General features: G+C 39.2%; 1 protein-coding gene across 1 annotated transcript; it reads right to left on the bottom strand.

The window, feature by feature from the left end:
- Positions 1–5,000: 5,000 nt before the first annotated feature.
- ACOD1 (aconitate decarboxylase 1) lies at positions 5,001–13,037 on the bottom strand. The gene is made up of 5 exons (XM_081299490.1): positions 12,972–13,037; positions 9,690–9,851; positions 8,754–8,843; positions 7,165–7,370; positions 5,001–6,318 (listed from the first exon to the last, which is right to left on the bottom strand). Exons 1-5 carry the CDS (start codon positions 12,981–12,983, stop codon positions 5,367–5,369), a joined length of 1,422 nt encoding a protein of 473 aa, XP_081155616.1. The 5' UTR covers positions 12,984–13,037; the 3' UTR covers positions 5,001–5,366.
- Positions 13,038–13,630: the final 593 nt, after the last annotated feature.

The following is a 13,630-nucleotide window of genomic DNA, read 5'->3' as shown; positions in this document are numbered from 1 at the left end:
CTATTGTATAGATGTAAATGTATGTTGTTATATTTAAATATTGCCATCTATTTTTGGTTTCCTTGAAATGTCAATTACTGACAGAAATGTTAAAATAATACAACTGTAGATGTATCTACTTCTCCTTGTAGTTCAGAATTATTTTAGTAATTATTTCATTTTAGAATTGTTATTAATCTAAATATTTTTAAATTATTTTATTTTGTAGGCATTCTCTTTATTCCTAGTCACACTTTTTGTTTGAATTCTATTGCATGGAATATTAACATTTATTCCAGCTTTCTTTTGTTAATATACTATCCATATTTCTCCCATATATCTGCTTTTAAACTTTCTGTATTAGAAGATGCCTTATGATGCCACTCAAAGAAGGAATGATACACTTTTTAATGGTAAAATAGGCTTGATCAAAAAAAATTTAAAAATATTTATTCTTAAGTTTTAGGTGGACACACAATATCTTTATTTTACATTTATGTGGTGCTAAGGATAGAACCCAGTGCATTGTGCATGCTAGGCGAGCATTCTACCACTGAGCCACAACCCCAGCCCCAGATCAAAATTTGAAATTTATCAAGGTATGCTATTAAAAAAAAAGAAGGGGAAAAAAAGACAGGACACAGAGTGGGAATAGATATTCATGAAACACATATCTTCTAAATGACTTATACCCAGGATATATAATAAACTTTTCCAACTCAACCATAAGATAGCCAATTAAAAGAAATGGCAAAAAATAGTCAAGAAGAAGTCATTAGAGAAATGCAAATTAAAGCCATAGTGAGATATCATTAGACACTGCCTAGAATGGCCAAAATTATAAAGGGTTGGTGAGAGTGAAGTGAAACCAGAACACTTATCTTTTGCTGGCATGCTGTGACCTGTGTGGTGGTTAATTTAGAAACTGGACAAGGGGCGATGGGGGATTAGAAAAGACAGACACACAGGAGAGAACAAGCTGGGACTAGGTGGGATGTTACACCCTGATGGTTATACAATGAACCAGAGCTAGCTCAGCACATTTATAATATAGATTTTAATATCAAAAGGGTTCTCTATGAGAAAGTTTCTTCAAGGCACAAAGAACCACAGTCAAAGACTAGAGGCCCAAAATTATAATTATCAGCTTGCGCTCATAATTCTCTACCTCTGGCAGCTTGTGTCTGAACTCAGGTTAAGACTGATAGCTCTATGGCAGGCACAGAATCTTCTTTTGAGCAGGCCATCACCATAGCAACTGGGCACTCTCAACTGGCTCCTTTGCACCAAGAGTTCCCATCACAAGTGTGTTCTTGTCACAGGACAAAGGCCATAATTCAAATCACTGCTCCCAACACTGGCAAATATATAACATAATAGAGATACTCTACACACTGCTCTCTATAAAATTAAACATATATTTACCAAATGACCCAGCATTCCCATTCCTAGCTATCTACCCAAGAGAAATGGAAAAATGTTCACATGAAGATCTGCATGTGAATAGTCATAGAGACACACTACTCAAAAGCTGGTGGCAATCCAGCTATCAACAAGTGAATGAGTAAAGAAAATGTGGTATATGCATGAAATGGAATGCTGCCCAGAGATGAAAATGAATAAAATACTGATACATATGTGGAATAATTTCAAAACCTTTATGCTAAGTGAAAGAAGCCAGATATCAATATCACAACAGACACTACAGAAATACAGAAGATAATTAGAAATTATTTTGAAAACTGTACTCCAATAAAATAGAAGATATTGAAGGCATTGACAAATTTCTTAAGTCATATAATTTGCCCAAATAGAATCAGGAAGATATACACAATTTAAACAGACCAATATCAAGTGATGAAACAGGACACCACCAGAAGACTACCAACCAAGAAAAGCCCAGGACCAGATGGACACACAGTCGAGTTCTACAAGACCTTTAAGAAGAACTAATACCAATACTCTTCAATTTATTTCAGGAAATAGAAAAAGAGGGAGCACTTCCAAACTCATTCTATGAGGCCAATATCACACTGATTCCAAAACCAGGCAAAGACACTCAAAGAAAGAAAACTTCAGACCAATATCTCTAATGAACATAGATGCAAAAATTCTCAATAAAATTTTGGCAACTGAATACAGAAACATATCAAAAAGATCATGCACCATGATCAAGTGGGATTTATCCAAGGATTCAAGGTTGGTTCAACATACAGAAATCAATAAATGTAATTTATCACATCAATATACTCAAAGATAAGAATCATATGATTGATTATCTCAATAGATGCAGAATAAGCATTTGACAAAATACAGCACTCCTTCATGTTCATAACACTAGAAAAATTAGGGATAACAGGAACATATATAACATCATAAAAGCTATCTATGCTAAGCCCCAGGCAAAAACATCATTCTAAATGGAGAAAAATTGAAGGCATTCCCTCTAAAAACTGGAACAAGACAGGGATGTCCTCTTTCACCACTTCTATTTAATATAGTTCTTGAAACACTGGCCAGAGCAATTAGATGAAAGAAATTAAAGGGATACACATAGGAAAAGAAGAACTCAAATTGGCACTATTTGCTGAGGATATGATTCTATACCTAGAAGATCCTAAAATTCCACCAGAAAACTTCTAGGACTAATAGATGAATTCAGTAGAAGGATATAAAATCAACACCCTTAAATCAAAGGTATTTCTGCATATCAGTGACAAATCCTCAGAAAGGAAAACTACCTCAAAAACAAACAAACAAACAAACAAAAAACCAACCACCAAACAAAAAAACCTTTGGAATCAACTTAATGAAAGAGGTGAAAGATCTATATAATGAAAATTACAGAACCCTAAAGAGAGAAGTCAAAGAAGACCTTAGAAGATGGAAAGATCTACCTTGCTCTTGGATAGGCAGAATTAATATTATCAAAATGACCACACTTCCAAAAGCACTATGCAGATTTAATGCAATTCAGATCAAAATTCCAAAATTTTAAAATTATATTCCTCATAGAAATAGAAAAAGCAGTCATGAAATTCATCTGGAAAAATAAGAGACCCAGAATAGCTAAAGCAATCCTTAGCAGGAAGAGTGAGCAGCTGGCATCACTATACCAGAACTTAAACTATATTACAGAGCAATAGTAACAAAAATAGCATGGTATTGGCACCAATACAGACTGATAGACCAATGGTACAGAATAGAGGACATAAAGACTAACCCACAAAAATACAATTATCTTATATTAGACAAAGGTGCCAAAAACATGCATTGGAGAAAAGATAGCCTCTTCAACAAATGGTGCTGGGAAACTGGAAATCCATATGCAACAAAATGAAATTAAACCCCTATCTCTCACCATGCACAAAACTCAACTCAAAATGGATCAAGGACCCAGGAATTAAACCATAAACATTGAGTCTAATAGAAGAAAAAATAGGTCCTAATCTTCATCATGTTGGATTAGGCCCCAACTTCCTTAATAAGACTCCTATAGTGCAAGAATTAAGATCAGGAATTAATAAATGGGATGGATTCAAACTAAACAGTTTTTTCTCAGTGAAGAAACAATATGTGAGGTGAACAGAGAGTCTTCATCTTGGGAGCAAATTTTTACTCCTCACACATCAGATAGAGACTAATTTCTAGGGCATATAAAGAACTCAAAAAGTTAAACACCAAAAAAAAAAAAACCAACAAAAAACAAATAACACAATCAATAAATGGGCCAAGGACCTCAGCAGACACTTCACAGAAGAGGATATACACTGGGTTCGATCCTTAGCACCACATACAAAAATAAATAAAATAAAGGCATGCTGTCCATCTACAACCACAAAAAAATTAAAAAAAAGAAATTTCAACATGTACACTTATCAACCAATAGTTAGAGTTAAGAGCTTTACCTTTTTTTTTTTTTTTTTGGTAAATAACACCAGAAATTTAGCACACATTATGTATGATTGCTAATGTTGCATTATTTTAGTTCTATGAAATAACAATGATTATTTCATTCATAATGTATGGTATATAATATATAATGTATGAAATAATATTATATATATTATATAACATATATATTATACCATACATTATATATTACATTATATTATATATATATTAACTGTATGAAATAACACAATTGTTATTTCATACAGTTAATATATAATTACCTGCACATCTGACTGCTCCCCTTTTTATTCTTTCTTGCTTCTCTGACTTATTCATGACATTTTTCTCAAAAACTCTTTGTACTAAAAGGTGGTATGTATTGTAAAGTATATTGTAAAGGTTAAAACCATGATTCTCCACAGACTTTTCCAGACTGCTGGAAACAGAAGCCAAGGGCTACTTGGTAACACCCTCAGAGATACAGAAGCCAAGGGCTACTTGGTAATACCCTCAGAGATACATCAGGCAGAGGCAGGATCAAACCAATTGATCCCACAAAACACCCCTTACACTGTGGAGGGACAGGCAATACCCATTGTCAGAGAAATCTGTGGTGGCACAATAGACCATAGCCCCACCCCTGTGGTGGCAAACAGCATACAGGGTCATCTTTCTCTAAAGCTTGAAGGTTCATTAAGTTCATAAATAATTACTCTGAAAAGATTACAAGCAAATCACAGGTAACTTAATATTCACCCTTTTTGTGAATGCTTATAAAATCATTTTTTCTTGAATATTTATTGTCTTAATTAAGGCAATTTGGATAGTCCTACAAAATTTATAGCACAAGACTCCTTGCAAACATACATGACTTTGTTCCTGGACTCTTTCCACCTTGCTGCAGAGAAGTGCACCACCATGAATTCAGAAAACCTGGCGAGGGGCGATGGGGGGATTAATTCTAAAAGACAAACAGACACACATAGAGGGAAAGCTGAGATCAGGTGAGACATTACACCCTGATGGAGATGTAGTGACACAGAGCTAGCTTGACATGTTTATTATATAGGTTTTAACATCAAAAGGGCTTTCTGTGAGAAAGTTTCTTCAAAGCGCACAGGTCCAGGGTCAAAGTTCTTTGAAGCCAATTATTCTGATCTTTTTTGCACTAATAATTCTCTACCCCCGGCAGCTGGTGTCCAAATTCAGGGCCAAGACTGAGTCCTGTGGCAAGCACGGAACCTCCTTTGAACAGGGCATCACCATAGCAACTGGGCAGTCTCACCTTTGCACCAAGAATTCCCAGCTGAGGCTCCTCTGCACCCGGAAAATAAAGAGACCTTAATTCAAAGCACCGCTTCTGACACTTTGCTTTGTACCTGGGCAGACTGGCCAGCAGACGCCGGTTTATAAAGCAAATCACTGACACCCCCACCCTGTGCAAAGTTATTTAGATGCTGATGAGCCTTGGGGGACATTGTGAGGCACACCGATTACATGCTGGATAATTTGGAAGCCTCTGGAGGAGAGGGTCCTTTCAGAAGAGTGGTGAGCACAGAACAGTCTTCTAGGTCTTCCAGCTTTTCTACTGTCTTTATGAGACTTTCCGCTGTGTGGCAGGACAGCGTCTTGGAGGCATTGGCTCTGAACTTTTCCTGTAGGTCCTCCTGGCTCAGTGGTTTCCTCCAGTGCCCATAGAAGGTATCCGAGCGCTCGGTGAAGGTGGCTCCGCCCTGGAGGGTGACGCTCATCTCACAGTACAGTGTGTTGAAGTTTGGCAGGTTGTCCCAAGGGTGCTCCAGCTCCACTTTCCTGAGCAACTCTCTGACCTGCGGCCTATTGATCTGCTGTAGGTGGAACGAAGGGACAGTAATGCCACCATCCAGCAGCATGGCACAGGCCACATACTGGAAGGAATGACGGGCTTCGTGCTCCGTGTCTGGGAAGGGCCTGTTTACGTATGGGACGTCTGGAATCCTGAGCACAATCCTCTCGATGTGGTCAGCAGGAAGCAAGGCTCTATCCAAACCTACCAGGTGCTTTCTCACAGATGCGGCTGCATCTGCCACCCAGTGGGTAGCCAAGTGCGCGGGGAAACGCTTGAAGGCCACGTCCTGCTGGTCCAGCAGCCAAGCATGAGAATCCAGACTTGGAAGGACTTTGGGGGAATAGTTGGTATAGAAGGCGCCAAACCCTGTCTCCAAATCCAAGATCTGCTTGTTTCCTTGGAGACCCATCATTGCCAGAAAAGAGGCTTCTATTCCGTGTCTGGCAGCGTTGCCCATATGAAGGGGCTTGGTCTGAGTGGCAGCATTTGCCATGGGTGCCCCAGCATAAGAAACAGCAATAGCCAGGGCCTCTCGGCACTCTGTCAGGCTGAGCCCTAAAAACTTGGATGCAGCAGCAGCACTACCCAAAGTTCCCACCACGGAGGGGGGATGAAATCTGAAAAGCAAAACAGAATTGGAGGTTTGAAAATTTCATCCACCAGGGAGCAGTATTTCATAGTGTTCAAGAGCAATAATTGAGTCATACTGCCCCAGTTCAAATCTCTGCTCTTCCGCTTAATAGCTGTGTGATCTTAGTAATAACTATTCAGTTTCTCGGAGATAAAAATAGTGTCTATGCATAAGGCTTGGGAGCTTTTAATGAATTCTCATGTTTAGAACACTAACTTCCGGAAAGTTCTTTATAAATGGTACTATTATTTCCAGAAAGGCAGAAGTTGCTGATTGCTGAAATAACTTTAAGAATTGAGGGCCTTGTAGCAACTCAAAGTTCACTACCTGGTATTCCAATGTATTCCTCTCCTAGCAGGATGGAGCTCATGGCAAAATAAATGTTATTGAACTATATGATTAGCCAATATTTGGCCATTTTTTGTTCTATGGGATGAACAGTCAAGGTTAGGATATTCTGAATGCTGTAATTAGTCTGAAGGATCCCTGTGAATATCAGAGTAGATTGTGCTCTGAGGATGAGATCAGGAATACTCAAAGTATCATGAATGCTACAGTGAGTCGCCTTGGGATGAGAGGCCCCAATTTATTTTATGGACTTGATTGTTTCATAGGCTCTTTAAATACAAAGAAAGTTTTCACTAGCACTTCTGAAACCACACTCTTGTATATTGACATGGGGTTTGGTAAAGTGACTGGAATTGCCTTATCCACCAGCATTGATGTTTACATCTTCAGCTGAGCTAGCTTCTAAGCCAGAAAGCTCTACAGATATAACCTGGCAGGTGAAGGGGATGTGGCTGCTTGCCCATGGGGCAAATTCTCTCCATACCTCTTTGGTATGTCACTGGCTTCCTTTGAGAAATGCATTAATTGGCCTTGAACTTCAATACCAACGTTGAAAGCCAGCAGCAGGTCGAGGCCAGAAAACTTTGGTCTTTGAGGCAGGGCTTCTGATAAAGCTATGAGGACAGGAAGAACAGCCCCCGAAGGGTGGGTGGCAGGGTGCCATGTGTCATCAAAATCCATTGAGTGAATCTGCATAAATAGACAAACAAAACCCTCAAATTTTCCCTGAATTTGTCATCTTTGGGATCAGAAAAGGGTTAATTTAGCAATAACCTTGTTTGCTATAAGATTTTTTTTTTAAGTCTGATTCCCTGAAATTAAAACCTGAGATTTAGCTGTGATTCTTTTTTCTTCTTCTTAAAAAAAAAAAAAAAACAGCTTATTATTATTTTTTTTTTAAGTTGTAGTTGAACACAGCATCTTTATTTTGTTGATGTCGTACTGAGGATGGAACCCAGGGCCTCACACATTTCAGCGTTCTGCTGCTGAGCCACAACGCCAGCCTGTAACTGTGATTCTTAATCACATTTCTGGGGCCTGGTTCTTGTTCCTCTGCGAGCAGCTTGTGAGCCCCGAGGATCTTGCCTCTTGCTAGAGCTACTGGAAGGATTTATATTTCCTTTAAAAACAGATCTTGTCTTTTCTGTGTCCCCTAGCCTTTAAACAATTGACACTAAAAGTTTACTATCATCCATTTCATATCAGGCCATATATTTCGGTATCTCTTTGTTGTGAAATAATTTCAAATTTTCAGAGAAGTTGTAAGAACAACACAAGAACCCTCAAACCTAACTATATTTTACAGTCATTATTTTGCTGTAGGGTTTTCTTCTTCTTCACTCCACCCATTGTTTTTTTTTTCTCCCATATATGAAATAATAATAACCAGTAGTTGATTTTTAAATAGATTTTACATCCATTTGATGTGACTGGTGTGTTTCCTACTGTCAGTTGGGCATTTATTCCTGAACATGTCATTGGGTCTAACTGTTGTATTCTGGATTACTGTCACCATAAATCATAAAAAACATCCTGGAAATCCCAATATGTTCATGTCTAAATTACATCTTGTAGACTTTCCCTGACACACAGAAAATGAAAAACCACAAAAATCATGTGTCAGATGAGAAGTGCTGATTTTTTTCATTCAGAAAATATAAACACCATATGAACAATGTTTCTTTCTTAATAAATACCTGTTGAATGAATGAAAATAGCATAGATAGATGGAAACTTTTGTCCACAATGGAAAGAATTGAGAAGGAATTATGTTGGGCTTTATAATTTTTTGCTATACATATTCAAGGTTTAGAGTTGGAATACCTTGAAGGTCTTTTTAAATCTAAATCCTTTCATTTTCTCTACTTCACATTTTTTTTTGATAATCATCCATGTATTGTAAAAATGTGAAAACTGAAATAACTGCCTAGGAGAGAGAGGGCAGGCCACTTCATCTCTCTGAACTTCAATGAGCTCATATGTAAAATAAGAAAGACAATTTATAAGATATTTTCTGGCTCTAAAATTATGATGATGGTCTAGTATTTGAAAAGACACTGTAAACATCCTTACAGCCACACTGTTAACAAAGGCAGCATATGTGGGCGGGAGCCTGAAGTCTGGCTGACCCCAAACAGTACTGGAGATATTGGAACTGTAGATCTGGAATAGAAGAGCACCAGTCAGTGACACAGATAGAGCACAACACACCAAGTCAGCATTTCAAGAGGGACTCTTTGTGGAGACATTTTGTTCATAGTCCTTATCTGAACCCAGTGATAGACAGAAATTTTTAGTCATTGGAATTCTCTCTACCTCGTAGAAGAATGTGGAACCTTACCCAAAGAAGGGAGAGATGGTATTGCTCAATCCAAGATTGTGATCTGGAAGTGTTTCAGGAAAGTGAGGCTGAATTTATTGTTATTTATTCTTGGGGTAAATACTGGGGATTAACCATCCATGCCAAGTACATCCTGTGGAGAGTGGCTGCTACATCTGTACATACATGTTCACTCTGCTCAGAGTCCTTGACCAGCCTTCCCACAGACAATCTTAAAGTCTTTGCAAGAATGAATGGTCTGTGGTAGGTGCCTTTGCTTCTAAGATTTTGGGGTTAAAATGTACTTTTGGTTGTAATGATAATCTGTGAGAAATTACTAGTGAATGGTTTTACAACAATAACATAGCAAAAGATATGGATGAATTTTTAAAATCAGATAATGAAATAGAATCTCAAAACAGTATAGAACAATGATATATACATTGAGCATTATCTATAAAACTAAGTATAGGGGACTGGGACTATAGCTCAGTGGTATAGTGCTGGCCTAGCACGCATGAGGCGCAGGGTTCAGTACTGGGGAGTACTGCAAAACAACAAAACAAAGAACACCACCACCAACAAAAAACAAATATAGAATAAACATAACACATGCACACATCTCTCAGTCTATCCCAGAGCAGGCATGCACATATATTTGATTATAGTTTAAACTTTGAGTCTCTTACTTTACTGTATTGGCTGGCTTTGTGAAACACTTCTGTGCTGGTTCCCAGGAACCCAACACCCAGAGTATCCAGAATCATCCTCTTGCTCTTCCGAATAACTCCATCAGTCAGGTGTCCCACTTTTAAGCCGTGGATCAAGGTGGCAAAGCTTTCTGTGACAGACTTCATAGGGAAGAGGGTTAGAACAGTGCTACACTCCACTTTGTATTTGCATACTTCTTTTCTACAAGAGACCTTGAGGGAAAGAGTTTTGCCCCACTAGAGAAAACCCAGTTGATAAAATTTAGTTCTATTTCTAAAAAATGATGTGTACCAAGCACTTCTGCATGAGGCCCAGGGATCTGGAGATGCACAGCCAGGTTCTGTCCTAAGCGGAGTTCAGGACACAGACTAGTGAGCAGATGATGACAACAGAGCATGGTGGGCGATGGTGGAAGGAAGCACAGAAGGTCCGAGGGGGAGGATGGATGGACTTCTCACCCATGAAATGAGAATGGCTGGAGGTGGGGTGTTTATGCAGACAGCTAAGAGCTGCCATTATTAGAGGCAGGCCAGGTACCGTGCAGAGTATTTCAGACACACTATCCATTTAATACCCACAAGTGTCTAGGTTGGTGCTTGACCCAGAAGTGTTCCAGAAAAGTACTGTACTTTGCAGGTGAGGAGACTGAGACCTACAAAGTGGAAGTCACTATTTTTCACAGCTCTTAAATTGTGGAATCTGGATATAAACCCCTGTAGGTCTAACTCCAAAATCAGGGCATTTAGCTAGTAATCCCACATTTCCTTAGATGTTGTTTGAGGAACATGGACATCAGGACCACCTGGGATTCCTTTTCGAAAACCAACATTTCTGGTCCCCCCCTGGACCACCACAATTAGACTCTCTCCAGAACCAGATCCTTTGGAAGCCTAGCATGGGGATTCACTTTTCTGTCAGATCTCTATGTGTTTTTTGTGTGTGTGTGGAGCTGGGGATCAAATTAAGGGCCTCATGTACTGCTGAGGTACACCCCCAGCCTTCTAGAAGATTCCTAAGTGCTCTAGCGCTGTTATGTTCAAAATGGTACTATGCAATTTGGCATTTAAAATATGGCTAGTCCAAACCAGGATGTGTCATAAGAATAAAATGAACACTGCATTTTGAAGACTTAGAAGAAAAAAAAGAATATAAAGTATTTCAATAATTTAAAACCATAGATTACATGCTGAATCAATGTTTAACATTAATGTCAACATTTCTATATTATGATAATATAGGTGCATCAATTTTTTGTCACTTTTAAAAATATGGCTACTGGAAAAGTTGACATGATACAGTGAGCTGAAAAACCACTGTCTGCTCTTTCTTGTTGTTAGGGACTACCTGGAGGCTGCTGGAGATGTGGGTGGAAGCTAAAGAAGGGGTAGCAGTACAGGGCAGGGCTTGGGGGGGGGGGCCCGCATGAATCTGATACACTTTCATTGCAGAGCTGCATGCAGAGTTGATGCAATGGGAAACCATAGTCCTTCTATAAGAAGGTGGAGATTTGATCAGCACTGTGTTTGGAAAGATCTCTTTGGGAATCATGTAGACAATGAATTGGAGTGGGCTAGACAAGAGCAGTTAAGAGGCTGCTCAAGTATCCCACATTCTGGGTGGGGGAATGACAGTGTCACTTGCCAAGAGAGAAGATATTAGAGGAAGAGCAGGCTCTCTGATGATGGGATCCTGCAAACTTGCCGACTATGAAGTGCCTTGTGATGATCCCAGAGGGGAGGAACATTCTGCTGCTACCCACAAACCAGACAATGAAAACTTGCAGTATAGGATGATTTGCATTTCATAAGCAGTAGTGAAGTACTTTGTAATTCCTTTAAATATGAATTTCTTCAATGCACAGATGATTCTTTTGTTGTCAACATGTCTTCACAAGACAGCATCTATTATGTATAGTTAAAAACCTCCAATCTTAGGAGGCATTTCATTATATGCCTGCTACTTAGTGCCACTTGGTCAATGATAAGTAGTTTCCCTTCCCTGTCTAAAGACTGCATTAAAAAAAAAAAGATTAAAAAAAGAAAAAGACTGTATCATTGCACAACTTCTTTTGTCTCTGAGCATCAAATACCTCATTTACCAATGTTAGTTGCAGGCTGAGGGGTTAATAGACCAGGGGTTCTTAGTGCCCTAGCACTGAACTCAGTGTGAGAGATCCCCAGACACCTTAAAGCTACTATTTTTAGATGAAGTATCTGATGTAATGATGTGATCATTAGGGATGGGAAGCCCCTTATCATTTAGCAAGTGACACTGAGAGCCAGGCACATAATGAAATGTCTTGAACCATTGAAGATTTTTAACTATATGTAATAAATGTTCTCTTGAAAAGACATATAGTCAACAAAAGAATCATCTATGCATTGAAAAACTTGATATGTATTCAAAAGTCAGCCCTTTAGGGTTAGATCTGAATCTGGGTTGCCTTCTGGGGACAGGTGTATGCCTGGGGAGAAAGCGGCAGTGCCAACATGGTGTCCAGGAGGTGGGTGGAACATCAACCTACAAGAGGCCACACAGCTGGTGCCCTAATGTGGGGCCCATAGGACCCCCTGACAAGTCCTGAACACCTGTCCCCCCCACCCCACAATGAGCTAAAGAACAAAGGGCCCCTCTCTGGCCCTGGGAGGAAGGGAGCATGAGGGAAATTAACACACAGCTGCTCAGCTGTCTATGAGTCTTGTCTAAAATGTCTTTCTGATTTGTTTCTCATGACCTTCACATCTCTTTTTAGCAAAATACTGTGACTTATGTATAAATTAAGGCACATTATGCAGTCATTTAGTAAATAAATTCTCAGATTCTTGTGAACTCACTGTACTAAACTCTCTAGAATGCCAAACCATACATGATGTTTTTTGCTTCAGAATGCATTATCAAGGGACTAATGGGCGAGGACTGTGACAGCAAGCAGATAATTAGAAATGCAACCTGGCTATGTCACAAAGTCTCATAGAACTAAGAGGTTAAAATTCAGTGCGCTTACAATGATCCATTTTCTTCCTAATATGATACATCACAATCATTTCTCTCATTTGTAAAATGCCAATGAGAGCTAACACATAGTTAATTAGGGAGCCCAGAGGCTATGAGGACAGTTAAAATGCCATTTGTTTAAAGCAGAGCAGGCATCTCGTAATTTGAGAAGGCAAGTGAGGAGATTGAGAAAGGAAGGAGTAAGCTAGAAAAGAGATTTAAGTAAGCCACAAAAAAAAAAAAAAAAAAAAAAAATGCCACAATACCTTGAGCATCATGCTGTTCTAAAGAGGAAGTTTGGTGCAGAAGTGAGCTGGAGGAGTGGTTTGTTGACTCTGTGGCTGCCTTTATATCCTTCACTCCTCTCAAGCTCTTTCCTTTCATTCTAACTCTGGATTATTTCAACACTCTCAACTAACTGTACTTCCTCTACAGTGAATTCTGGCACTCACCTGTAGCTGAAGGATTAAATGAAGTTAGCGGGCACAGTAGCCCTGACTGTATGGCTACTCACAGGCAACAGAAAAGTCAATTTATGGTAAAATTAGGAGTGCCTCCTGTGCCTAGATGTCATACATTAATATGAGAAAAAAAATACTTACTCTTTTAACTAGGTGTTTCACTTTTAAAAATATGTCCTATGGAAATAAGCACGGAAAGATGGAAAGATTGAAAGAAACACTCACATGTACTCTAAATAAAGTTGGACACTTGTTTGTGGCTCAGCTGCCTCTCTTTGTGTGTTTCTGTTTTCCTAGTCCTCTGCCTGGCTTCTGGGACATCCTGGCTGCTTGCTCCCCTCCCTGCCATGGCCTGAGTCTACTTTGACACAGCTCGGCCTGGCCTCTTTGCTTATAATCGCTCACTGTGGTCTGGCTTGCCTGGACATGACTGCTCACCTGGGCATTTGCCACCTCCTTTGGGC

Source organism: Spermophilus citellus (assembly GCF_964194105.1).
Source record: "Spermophilus citellus genome assembly, chromosome: 1".
Lineage (NCBI taxonomy): Eukaryota > Metazoa > Chordata > Mammalia > Rodentia > Sciuridae > Spermophilus > Spermophilus citellus.
This window is presented reverse-complemented; position numbering and strand designations above follow the sequence as displayed.

Coding starts and splice junctions, on each gene's coding strand:
- ACOD1 (XM_081299490.1), bottom strand. Junction 7,371..8,753: donor CCTTTGTTAACAGTGTGGCT/GTAAGGATGTTT, acceptor CTATTTATGCAG/ATTCACTCAATGGATTTTGA. Junction 6,319..7,164: donor GCCAGTGACATACCAAAGAG/GTATGGAGAGAA, acceptor TTTGCTTTTCAG/ATTTCATCCCCCCTCCGTGG.